We start from the raw sequence: 13,307 nt of genomic DNA, 5'->3' as shown, positions 1-13,307 counted from the left end.
GCTCAGACGACCGACTCGCTGGGTCTCTGGCTGCGGAGAAAACTCCTCCAGGGCCTGGGAGCAACGCGACGGGGAGCAGAGGCTGGTGCCTCCGTGCTCTTCCCTGCGAAGGTCCACGTGGATTAAAACGTTCTGTTCGGTCTCTGTCCCAGGAAAATGAAAGTCCGTAAGTTCTTCTTTCTGGCCATGGCTCCCTCCTGCGGGGCCAGGTGCTGCCCTCGCCCCAGATGGGGCCAGGCCGGCGTCCGGAGGATGCCAGGCTCACACCAACTACCCCAGACCGCTGAAGGCTGCTTTTCGTGCCAAAGGAGGCTGCAGAGGAGACTGTCTGGGATCGTCCGGGGTGGGGTTAGGACCTGGGCTAGCTCGGTGGGCTGACCTGCAACCACAGGCATCTTTACACAAGGAGGCAGAGGGGGTCAGGCACTGGAGAGAGAGCAGGGACCACGGCGCAGACGGGAGGCCATGAGGCCGGGAATGCTGGCGGCCTCCGGAAGGTGGGAGAGGCCAGAAACCGACCCTCCCCGGAGCCCGGCGGGAGCGGGGCTGCCGACACCTGCCTTCAGCCCAGGGAACAGGATCTCCGACTTCTGGCCTGCAGCACTGAGAGAGAGCGAGTGTGGGTTGTTTTAAGCCACTGAATTTGTGATAATGTATTACCGCAGACAGTTAATACAATACAAATCCTTCATTCTGTTTTCTACCTGTGATTAAAACAAGCCCGATGAGAGGATCTCAGGCATAGAGAAACACCTCCACAGACACTCTGGTGTGTGCTGGGGGCCGGGGTTTGAGGTGGTGAGGTCTCCCTTCCAAAAACTATTTTTATCTGATCCCAAGAATCGTAAATATTCATTACAGACAGAGTTGTAAATCTAACAAAGCATAAAGAAAATGAAAAGCAGCCATAATCCCGTAAAGCCATAATCCCAGGAATAACCCAGCAGTAACCTGAGTGTGTGGATCCGTGGGGCTTCATTCCCTGAAACAGTATCACTTCTCATTAAAACCTCAGCCTTTCACTTAAAGAAGGAAATGTGGTCTATTCGGAGCCATACACGAAGACGAGTCAAATAATTACAAGCAACTGTCACGCTGTTCTGGGGACACAAGCGGTGACGACGAGTTCTTTCTGTGTCACGGGAACAACCAGCAAAGTGAGCTGGACTCTTGACTCCAATAAGAGAAAAGGAAGAAGCAGGGACTCGCCGAGTCTCGTCTCCTGTGGACCTCTGTCAGTGACCACGAATGCAAAGGACAGCCCGCCGTGTCGTGGAGACGCGCCGAGGTGAACCACCGGCCCCCAGCCCACCTGGTGGCCGAGGCAGAGGGAGCTGAGACCCCTGGCTCTCGAGTGGCCTTCCTCTCCCGGAGTGGAGGTTAGGGGACATGGCAGGCCCTCGGGCGTCTATTGCTCTTCAAGATGCATGGTAACCTGGGGTCCAAGAGGAGATGGCCCGAAGCCCCCCTCTCTCGGGGGAAACAAACGTGTCTAAGCCATAGCCGTCCGGAGAAGAACGGCCATACCATGTCAGAGGGGGGCACAGGACACAGCCAGGGGTCCCGGAGGGATCAGCGATTAACACTGTTGAATTGCCCAGCTGGTGTGGCTCAGTGGATTGAACCGCATCCCATGGACTGAGAGGTCCCCGTTCGATTCCCAGTCAGGGCACAAGCCCGGGTTGTGGGCTCGATCCCCAGTAGGGGGCGTGCAGGAGGCAGCCGATGGATGTGTCTCTCTCACGCTGATGTTTCTATCTTTCTCTCCCTTCCTCCCTCTCTAAAATAATCACACACGAGATTAAATATATAAATTGAACACACAAGATTCATAGTGTATCACCAGTATTATTTTTCACAGCGTCGCCCAGAGCCGGGGCTGGAAGGAATCACGTGATCACTCAACACGTCCTCCCCTGCGTGTTCAAAAGGAGCAGTGCTTGAATGAGCTTACCTCTCGAATCCCTTTAAGCTCTAAACTTAACTTTCTCATGTACAAAGCATTAGATAGTGCCCTGTTGAGACCATAAGCTACTCATGAAAAGAGATTAGTAGGAACTCGATTGCTACTTGATTTTTAATTCCACTCAGATACAGAAAGGGAGCTCGTTTTCCTCGGGCCCAGGAATCGCGGGAAGGCTCAGAGCCCTCGAGTCTGTGTGCTATTGCATGAAAAGCACTTTGAGAGACAGTGTGTTCAGTCTGGGGTCACTGTCGTCCCCACATGCCACTTCCTCGGGATAACATTTTCCAAAGGACTCGAGCACCCCAGCTCCAGACCAAGGTGCCCAAGGAGCGTGGCTGCTGGCCTCCATCGGTCGTGACCATTTCTCCCCGAAACAGGTGAACCGTCTGCACACCTGCACACCTGTTTCTCTAAAGCGGGGTTCTTTCCTGCTCTCGAGCTGTGGACAAGAGTCTTCACGAGGTCCCTGAACACCCCAAAACTGCCTGCAAACTGCTGTGTGTGCAACACTGATAATCTGATCAGATGCTTAAGGACAACTCTGAGCCACGGAAGACAGAGCGCATTTGTCCCTGCACATGTGAATTAAATACTAACCCAAGTGCCCCGGGTGAGCACATGCTTACGCGTGTGTCCTCTGACCCCAGAAACCTCCAGGACACAGGACGCTTGCTAACAAGCTGCCCTTTTTACTTCCACATTAAAAAAAAAAATTTCAACAAAATATCATCCCCAGGACATATAAAACTGAACCAGCAAAGACAAACTTAAAAAAAAAGAAAAATCAGTTACCCATTTAGTCGCTGTGAAAAGTCTATCTTACAACCCAGCGTCTCAGAGAATGTCAAAGTCCTCTTTTTCAATGTTTAATCAGCTCTAAAGGATAATGTTAAAGAAGAGACCTTTTCAAAGGTGAGACGGTGACAGACGAGCCTCGAAACAGTTCTCGTCCCAGGACGGGGGGCTGCCAGGGAGCCTCTCCCTGACGAGTGAGACGCATGAGCCTCCAGGAATGAGGCCCCGTGGTCTTCGGGGACATGTCTGTTCAGAGCCTCGGTGACTGTATTCAGTGCCACAGGCTTAAATAGCACCTGTATGTCGGCAATTCTCAAACGTATCCCTCCAGTCCCCAGCTCCACCCGCACATCTGACCGCCACCACACCTCAGGGTCCACCACGGAATTCCTGACGGTCCCCTTGCACTGGCTCCGGCTGCTGACTTGCCCTTCTCGGCTGATGGCAACTCCACCTTCGCGGCTGCGCCCTGAAACCTTGGGGTCCTTCTGGGCCCTCTTTCTTCCCCACCCACATCCATCCCACCAGCACATCCCACTGGCTCCACCTTCGGCAGACCCCAGAGGGGAGCCCCCCCACACACACGTCCGGCACCACCGCCCTGGTCTAGCCACGGCGCCTGGATTCCGCAGAGGCTGCTCCCGCCTCGCCCCCCTACATCCAGCCTGAATTCAGGGAACAATCCGCGGAGCCCATGCAAACAGAGGGGGGCAGTGCAGCTGTGACGTGAGACGGGGTCTGTCAGAGGGAAGCTTGTTCCTGGGTCCTCAAAGCCCCTCTGTGAGATCTGGATCTCAGAACATGTTTCCGCTCTGCAGGGAGACAGCATCCCCGCTCGAGCCCGTACAGTCACTCTGGTCTGGAAGAGACTGTGGAGGCGTCCAAGTTGCCCTCTGCGCGCCCTTGGTCTTCCAGAGAACGCTTTAGGATATTGGAGGTGAGCCCTGGCCGGTCTGGCTCAGCGGTCAGAGCATCGGCCCGCAGACCAAAGGTCACAGGTTCGATTCTGGGTCAAAGGCACGTGCCTGGGTTGCAGGTTCGATCTCCAGCCCCAGTCACGGTTGTGCAGGAGGCAACCAGTTGATGTGTCTCTCTCACATCGATGTTCCTCTCTCCCCCTACCCTCTTCCCCTCCTACTCTGTCTAAATATATACAAGAGGTGAGTGTGACCAGCACCCCCCACCAGGGCAAATCCACTGTGGTCCACTTTGTGCGTCGGTGGCCCCCATATTCCACCTCAAGGCATACTCAAATAGAAAGCTCCAGAACACCAACCAAAAGTGTACGTGTCCCCCAGAGAGGAAAAGCCAGGAGGGAAATGAGGAGCACAGGCTGCAGAAAAACCGGGCAAACCACCAACACGATCACAGGGCAGCATCCCCAAGCTCGGGCGTGAGGGAGGACAGTGCTTCCCGCTACAGGAAGACGGAGGGCGAGCGGCCACGGCAGAGTCCACGCACACGCCGCAGTATGACACGTGCCCCTCTCATTCCTTAGAGACGAACCCAACAGTCTTCCTCGCACACACAAAGGAACATCGAGTGAGTCCCAGAGGCCTAGACTCGGCTCAGCCGCGGCCTTCGCGTCCGCTGAATGGAGCCGGGTGACGACGGGGCGACGGTCCTGACAGCCGCGAAGAGCCACGCGGGCCCCCAGCCAGCTCTGCCCACTCGACTCCGGGCTCCTGGCGCTTGGCATCATGAACCTGGCAAGGGCTCGGCCGACAGATCGCCTGGCCACGCCCTGAGCGGGGTCATTCTCCAGGTCTAGTTCCAAAACAACCAAAATCCGATCAGAGTGCTTAAGAGCTCAAGACTGAGCAGGTCACGCCTGGCGAGGAGGACAGGGGCATCCCCAAAGCTAACAACCGCCACCATTTCTCAAATGCTCGTGGCCCGCCTGCTGTACCAAACACACGCCCACATATACTTACATATACACACGTGTACAGCATCTGCATATACAGCATCTGCATATACAGCACCCTACTTACCACCTCTCTACAAACAGAGAGCATCTTATTTAATGATCAAAATGTGTGCAGTTTATTTTGTAAAGAACATCCCAGTTCTCTCAGGAGCAGCAGTGTCCCCGTTTCACAGATGAGAAAACCAAGTGAACCCCAAGGAACCTGCCAGGACATACCAGTGAGTAAGTAATAGAGCTGCAAATCCAAGAAGTAACCCAAGGTGTTCCTCAAGTTTCCCCAATTCATTTTATTATATAGCACCTTTATTCTTTGTTCAGATAGAGGGGAAGGAAAAGAGAGGAAGAGAGAGAGAGAAACATCGATATGAACGGGACACATCGAGTGGCTGCCACCTGCACGACCCAACCAGGGCCGGGGACAAACTGCAACCCAGGTACATGACCTTAGTGGGAACCGAACCCGGGTCTCTCTGGACCGCAGGCTGACGCTCTAACCGCTGAGCCAAACCAGCCAGGGCAACACCTTTATTCTTTTCTGTGTTTTCTGGTCATATTAAGCAAAACATATTATTTCTTGAAATAGAACACACATATATATATTGTCCCCAATTAAAATAAATCCAAAGACACAAAACGAATTCCTCCAAAACACTACAACGGAAAGGATCGGGAAGGACATTTCAGAAAGGTGTCCTGCATAAAGAAAGCAGGTGAGACACACGCCAGCGTAAACTACCCCGAATTCAGATTTTCACAGAGCACAGCGCGGAGCAGACACCCCGCGTTCGTAGAAGGCTCGTCCGCGGCAACCAGGCGGCGGCCATGAAGTCAGGCCCCGGAGGACTCGCATCAAACACGTGAAGGAAGGAACTCACTGGGGGAAACAGGAGTGCAATTCTTAGACGTGACTAGAACGGGACGTGTTATACCACGATCCGTCTAGAAGAAGGAATCCCCAAAATAAAGTCAAGAAAGACTGGCACTTCCCCCCCACGCCCCTCAAAAAGGGTCCGCGTCACGACGCCCGGTTCCCCTTTGCGGCCAGGCAGCCAGGGGGCAGCGCCGGGCCCTTCCCGCAGCCCCCGGACCTCACCTGGGACGTTGTGGATGGTGATGGCCAAGATGAGCAGCGCGATTCTCCTCCAGCTGCTGCCGCTGGGAGGGCTGGGGGGCGTCAGGTTCCCTCGAGGAGGCGCGGGGACAGCGGGGCCCTCGGGGTGGTCGGTGGCCCCCGCCTTCTTCCTCTGGTAGGCCTCGCCGTTCTCACTCTTGTCTGAGCAGAAAGAGAGGGGCGGGAAGAGCGGGCTTTGAACACGGGCGCAGCGCAGGCGGCTCAGCACCCGGACAGGAGCTGCTCCTGACCCCCATGGACGTGGACTCCTGCGCTCCCCTTCTGCACCCCTCACTCAGCAGACAGTCACGGAACAGACGTCCCGCCCGATGGGCAGGCACCAAGGGCGAAGGGGGTGGAAGGCGGGCCCGTGGGCAAGGCCTGTTGTGGGGGCACCCCTGAGCCGGGAGCAGAAGCCCGGATGCCGGGGCCGGAGCGGCTCACACGCCCTTTAGCCTCTTGGTGCCTCAGTTTCCTGACTCACGAAGAGGGATCACAGTCCCTACTGCATTCGGGGAGGATTTGGGGAGGATTCGAGGAGAGGCTGCGTGAAAACACTCAGACTGGCCCGGCCACTGTGGCTCAGGGGTCGAGCGTCAACCCCTGCATCAAGAGGTCGCGGGTTCGATTCCTGGTCAGGACACATGCCCAGTGGGGGGTGTGCAGGAGGCGGCCAATCGATGTTTTCTCTCATTGACGTTTCTATCTCTCTCTCCCTCTCCCTCTCCCTTCCTGTCTCTCTAAAATCAATAAAGAAAAAAATAATAATTTTTTAAAAACCCCCTAGACTGTCCCAAATGCTGTGGGTGTAAATAAATGGTGGCAGGTGGCAGAGCCCTTCCATCCCACACCCAGAACCCCAACCCCTGTGACTCCTGGTCACACTGACTCGGGGGGCACTGATTCAAATGCCGGACCCAGCCAACCAGATCCTCTCCCCAGGGAGAGCAGACTGGAAGGGGGAAGGGCCTAGGACTCTGAATCCAAAAGGTCACACCGGGCAAGGGCAGCCATGACCCACCACACAGGAATGGAACAAGGAAGCGGCTGGGCAGACAGACAGAAGGAAGCAGACACCGTGGACAAGCAGAGATGGAAAATCATGAAGCTGGAGAAAAAGGGGCACCTTCGGGGATTCCTTTCTCCCCAATCTTACTCCTTGTTGGCCCACCCTCCCGGGTGCCTCACGGAAAGACCAGACTCTCAGTCTCCTGCAAATAAGAGAGCCCCAGAGATGGGACACCGTCGGCAAACAACGCCCAGAGAGCCCCAGAGACGGGACACCGCCGGCAAACAACTCCCAGAGAGCCCCAGAGACGGGACACCGTCGGCAAACAACGCCCAGAGAGCCCCAGAGACTGGACACCGTTGGCAAACAACTCCCAGAGAGCCCCAGAGACGGGACACCGTCGGTGAACAACGCCCAGAGAGCCCCAGAGACGGGCCACCGTCGGCAAACAACACCCAGAGAGCCCCAGAGACTGGACACCGTCGGCGAACAACGCCCAGAGAGCCCCAGAGACAGGACAGGGTCAGCAAATCCCAGCACCACGTGTGTCTCACAAGAACATCGAGAAGCATGAAGCATTGTGAGCCCAGGTGAAAAAGCACGCCTGGCCTTGGGGTCCCAAGGTGGGGGGCTGATGGCGGTGCCTCCTCCGTGGATGCCCAACCCACCTGTGAAAGTTAAACTCCCACTAACGAGTCTGCGACAAGGGAAATCAGTCCGAATCCATCAGGAGCCGGAGGTGTCCTGAGCAGAGAGTCTCCTTGCCTCTCCTAGCTAAGCCTCATGAAACCCTCACACTCCATCAGGGAAAATGCCCGACCGCTTCCCGGGGCGACGGTCATCCCTGTTGCGGGGACAAGAGCAGGACAGAGTGACGAGAACCCAGGAGATTTCCTGAAAGAGGAAAGGTTCAGACCCCTTTGGAGGAGGACCGGGCAAAGAGGAAGGACATTTAGGGATGGAACACGTGGACGACACCGGCCAGCAGGTGATGTGAGAATGTCCCTTAGTCATCTCAGTCCCTACAAATGCCTGTGAAGTAGAGGTCACTCCCTTCAACAAACCAGGAGCCTGAAGAGCAGAGAGGGGGCACCTGTCCCAGGATGCACAGCCCTCCAGGGGCTGGGACCCACACCAAGGCCCTTTGCCTCCAGAGGCCACCCCTTAACCGGGCCCCACGGCTCACGGGCACGGAGGGGGGAGGGTTGGTCTCTGTGCCCCGGAAAGGGTAGTGGGAGCAGTCACCGCAGTGACATTTAGAGGCTTGAAGTCCCAGGTGTTCGGTTCCCAGATGTTGAGGTGGCAGAGGGTCTCGTGAGCTGACAGTGGGTGACACCAGGGACGGGAAGACTCGGAGGAAATCTCGTATCGACCTCATTCCCACTCACAGACAGACCTGGAGCCATTCCAGGAAGGGGTGTTTCTTTACCCTCCAACCCGCTGCGTCTAAGTGTCAGCGGGAAATGCTTATTAACACCCAGCAGGAGCCGGGGCTGCCATTCTTTCCAGAGGGAAGAGAGGAACCACTTCAAAGCAGATCACTACCCAAGCACCTCTTTTAAAATGTAAACGCAAGCAACTCAGAAGCCACACAGAGAGGGGACCCCTGCTGGGGCTCAGCCTGTGGTCCCTGCTTCATCTTCTGCAGAGGAGGAGGACCCAGCAGAACGGGGGGGGGGGGGGGGGGGGGGGAGGGGACCAGTTCAAGGCTCCTCTTCCCACTGGACCTCGGGGTGACCTGCTGAGGCACATGACTTCCTGGTTTCCTCGCCCCTAAGCAAGGAACACGATTCTGTCCCAGCACACCCCTGTGAGCAAAAGCAGACAGGGGTCCAGGGGCACAAGCCAGGGACCACAGCGAAGGAGCCTTGCTGTGGGGGAGACCCCTCCCCACAGGGCTGGCCCCCTCCCGTGAGGTGCAAAGTCCTGCCGTTTCTAGATCAGGGGACCTGAACCACTTTGAACCAGCAGCTGCTTCTTGAAGCTGTAAGCCTCTCTCTCTCCAGCAAAATATATATATATAAAATACATTTTTTATTGTTGAAAGTATTACAGATGCCCCCCCTATGTTCCCCCATTAACCCCCTCCTCCCTCTGTGAAAGCTAAACCCGTTACCTAAAAAGAAGAGTAGCCGGCAACCTATCTTCACCGTGTACTGTGTGTGTACACACTCAAAAGGCCAACCAACAGCAGGGAAAAGGGAGGGACCACTGACGAATATTTTCTCCTTCCTCCAGAGAATCGGGATAATTTGGGGAAGAAATTCATATTTCTTGTGAGCATGCCTGCTAAGGATCTAGTTGTGTTTCTCAAATCATTTATGGGATTAGCATGACTTCCTTTACATAACTTGTCCTGAATTTGAACGCAAAATAATTACTCAACACTGGCTAGCATCAACGTGGGCAGACAGAGAAACTAAGGCCCACGGAGACCCTTCTTGATGGTCACAGGGGAATTTAAGAGCCAGAGTGGTTGTCCCAGTCTGAGCAGAGGACCCCTCGGCTCGGAGACATGCACAGCTGAAGCCTGGGACCGTCTCTAAACCTCTCCACAGCTCTGCCACCTTCCTTTTAGTAAAGCTACAAATGTAACCGCCTTCAAGGCCACTGCCCAAAGGTAAAAGGTCCCCAGCATCCCTAACACAACAGTTGTCATCTGTCCCTACCCAGTGTCCAGTTCACGTACACTGATGTTTTGCGTATCTGCAGTCAGTGCAAATGGCAAAAACAGATGCTGGGTCACACTGGCTGCAGTGGGATCGTGGCCCTTTTACTACTGATTGTATGTTTTAATGCACAGTTCCATATTCCACTTGTTTCACTTAAAATTTCAGAAACATTTTCTAGATTTCTAAGCCTTTGTGACTCTAGTTTTTAATGGCTCGAGGACACGTTGTTTATTTTTAATCCTGTCCTCTGGGAAACCGTTTCCTTTTTATTCGGGTGTGAAGGGTTGGTCCCTCTTTTCCAGATGCTAAAAGATGCAGTGCCAGGCTCTTGCCACATGGGGGCACACTGTTCCTGCTCCCGCTCACCCAGAATGGGCACCCACCCCTGGAAAAGTGCCTGTGTGGACTTCACGCACTACATCTTTGTTTTGTGGCTTAATGGTTCTTACAGACCACTGGAACGTGTACCAGGGGCTGAGCTACCCCAGGACACAGCTGAGTACGTGAGGGAAAGTCCTACTGAAGACTGGCGGGATCTGTGCAGCGATGCTTAAATTTTTCACGCGCTTCCCTGTAACTAATTGTTGCCCATCCACTGTTTCCCTAGAGCAGAACCACAGGGGAGGGGATCATACCTGCAGGTGTATGCCTCCGAAAACGAACAAGAGAAAATTTACCCAAAGCTCCCTTCCACCTTCCACATCTTCAAAGTACTTTTGGCTTTAATCTCCCCACAAAAAAAGAGAAGCATCAGTTGAAACGGAGAGAAAAAAAAAATAGAAATTAATTCTTGGCTTTGGACCTGCTGGGGGTCCACGGCCCGGTCGTTCCAAGGAGAGGAGGGGTTTCCAAGGCGAGGGTTCTGACTCAGAGCTTCTGCATGAAGTGCTGTCTTAGAAGCCTGGCCACCTGGGACGTGAGACCTTCAGGATCGGGGAAGGGGGCGGGCAGGGGATGGCCAGCACGGAGCAGACGTGGTTTGACGAGGGACGAAGGAAAGAGAGAAGGGACACAGCGCTCACAGAGCCTTTGCGTGGGGAAACCCCTTCGCTTCCCTGAGCGGCAAGGCTACGCACCTAGGCGTGTCCTCAGACCTCGGGGCCCCTCGGACTGCCGCACACAGGCTGCAAGTGTGAGGCCCTGGCACGAAACCAACAGCACAGCGCTCATTTAACTCTCGTCAGTGTAATAGGTTTAATGGGTGTAAGCGGCTGAGGGAGGGCGGGCTGGCCAGCCATCCAGCCATCCCGCCAATGGGCAAGTGCCCCAGAGAAAACACGCCTGCCAACAACCTCCCTTCTGATTCTAAAGCCATCAAATGCGTACTGAAGCGTCCTTGGAAAACCTCGAAGCCTGCAGGGGGCATGTAAACCACGCACAATCACACCACTGCCAACAAATACTGGGGCTTGGCATTATTTCCTTCCCTGCTTTTCCGGGTAGTTGTACGTAAGGCAGGTGTGTTACACCACTGCGGCCCCCTGTTCCGTGACACAAGCATGTCCCCCCTCCGATGGAAAACCTTCCCAAGCACTTCCAACAATACAAATGATCATTTACCTAATCTCGACCACTGGGCATTTAGGCTAGTTCCCTTTTTGTTGTTGTTGTTGTTATTCTATCAAGATCACTGCAAAACCTGTCACCTACATAAACAATCAGTAACACGGACGATGTTAATCAGAAGTGGAACTCTTGGTCGTTTGCCTCAGTGATTTCTAGAAAGGCCACACGGCGTCTCTGCCTGGCGACACAGTTTGCAAGTTCTCATCGGGCTGTTACCTAGCCAGCTTGGGTATTTCTCATTTGGAAATAAATGGAACCAGTTGGGGGGGGGGGGATGCTATTTCCCTTCGTCTGTATTTCTTCGACTACGAGTAAAGCTGAGTATTTTTCATCGTTTCAGGCATATTTTTTTCCTGTTTTGCGAAAGGCCCTCTATCCCAATGAGGCCTTTTTAAGTCCTGATAACATGATTAGCTGACTCCTGACGGACACGGGTCATTTTCCTGTGATCCGCTTCCATCTGTCAGTGACTCATGAGACCTCGCTGGGAGCCGCAGACACGATTCCTCGTCGGACAGCGTGTCCACCTGGCCGAGGTGCCTCCAGACAGCACCGTGCCTTTTAACAAACCACGCGATCGGTGTTACGTATGCCACTGCCTGGTGTGGTCCCCAGAGTACTTTTCTCTCTCAGTATCGAAACATCGCTGTTTTCAAAAGCAGAAGGTACGTGAGAGCTTTGCTTGGTCCCTGCTTTCTTCTTCCCACAACCCTTTTCTTTTTCTTTTTTTTAATCCTCACCCGAGGATATTTTCCCATTTATCTTCAGACAGAGTGGGAGGGAGGGAGAGAGAAAGAGAAACATCGATGTGAGAGAGAAACATAGACTGTCTGCCTCCCGCACGACCCCAACCAGGGCTGGGGACGAACTATAACCGAGGTACGTGCCCTTGGCCAGAATCGAACCCGCAACTCATGGGTCTGCGGGCCGACGCTCTAACCGTGAGCCAAACCGGCCAGGGCGACCCTGGGATTCTTGCAAGCCACACGGCAGTTCTGCAACCAGAACACAGAGCCAAGGAAAGCTTGCGTGGACAGGCCCCTGCCAGAGTTCCCGGATTTAGCAAATGAAACAACAGGATGCTCAGCTGTCCCTGCGTTTCAGGCATAACAAAAAGTCTTAGTGTGGGTATGTCCCAAATACCGCATGGGCTAGACTTACACTAAAGAGTCGTCATTGTCTGATGGTCGAATTTAACTATGGGTATCCTGTGTTTTATCTGACAGTCCTACTTGGGCCTAATTCAGGGTCCAAGTTCTGGGCAGGGAGAAGTGTGGCAGACGGACGGACCTCCGCCCTGAACGCGGCCCACACTCATCTCAGTGTGAACCTTTGGGGATGGACTGCGTGGGTCGTGGATGACCCAGGGCGGGAGCAGGTTCCATCAGAGACCACAGAAGCTTCGTGGGAAGATAACGAGTATCTATTACGCTTACTTCCTAACCTGTAGGCGGAGGGGCGTCTGGAGTCTAAGAAACGTGATGACAGACGTATCTGCCACCTCTGTGACTATCACAGACATGGGCGTCGATCATTCTGAGGCCCACAGCCCCACGATGGTCAGAGGGCCGCGTGCTGTCTGTGGAAGGGGGGCCGAGTCAACCCCCTTGTCTTTTCAGTCAGGACGCATGTCCCAGGCACCAAGAGCAATCCGCACCTCACCTTGCTGCTTATGAGCGAGCAGTTGCTTAGTGACAACACAGACACACACAGACCTGCGTAATTGGTAAAAACTGAACGCATGCCACAAGAAGAGATGGGGTCGCTGTTACCTCAAGATTTCTCATCTTTAGGGAAGCAAATTGCCCACTAACACGAGTTCCTTCCTAGCATCTGAGTAAGGTAATCATTTCTGCTCTCGGTCGACAGAGCCAACATTTCCAGTGAGACCGAAACGTCCACCTACCAGGGGCTCTTCTCGTTTACAGGCAGAAAACACCACTTCATCAACGTGAACTCACTCCCGATTAATGGACTTAGGTGTGAGAATAAATCCCAGGGGGGGTCCAGAGCTGTCTCTATCCATAGTTCTTAGCTTACCCTGCACGCGTGTTCAACGCAAACATCACATTGGGAAAGACATCATCATATCTTGGGGGAGGGAGGGTGGCTGGAGAGGCCCATCAGCAAAAAGTGACATTTACTTCAAAAGAGCCCAACACTCCCCTTTTAAAAAGGGCATTTTGAAGCACACTAATGCTTGTGAGAACTTTGCATGAGACAGCCTCTCCCAGAAAGATGGAAGCTCCTTCTGTAAC

The 13,307-nt window shown here is 54.2% G+C and overlaps 1 protein-coding gene across 3 annotated transcripts in view; it reads right to left on the bottom strand.

Moving 5' to 3' along the window:
- The window catches only part of SLC39A11 (solute carrier family 39 member 11), a 306,424-nt gene that overhangs the window by 89,816 nt on the left and 203,301 nt on the right, over positions 1 to 13,307 (bottom strand). For all 3 annotated transcript variants that reach the window (XM_036269192.1, XM_036269193.1, XM_036269190.1), the window contains exon 6: positions 5,785 to 5,964. In XM_036269192.1, coding sequence (XP_036125085.1) covers positions 5,785 to 5,964 — 180 coding nt within the window. The remainder of the gene's footprint in view (positions 1 to 5,784; positions 5,965 to 13,307) is intronic.

The sequence above is a fragment of the Molossus molossus genome, unplaced genomic scaffold (assembly GCF_014108415.1).
Source record: "Molossus molossus isolate mMolMol1 unplaced genomic scaffold, mMolMol1.p scaffold_m16_p_19, whole genome shotgun sequence".
Lineage (NCBI taxonomy): Eukaryota > Metazoa > Chordata > Mammalia > Chiroptera > Molossidae > Molossus > Molossus molossus.
This window is presented reverse-complemented; position numbering and strand designations above follow the sequence as displayed.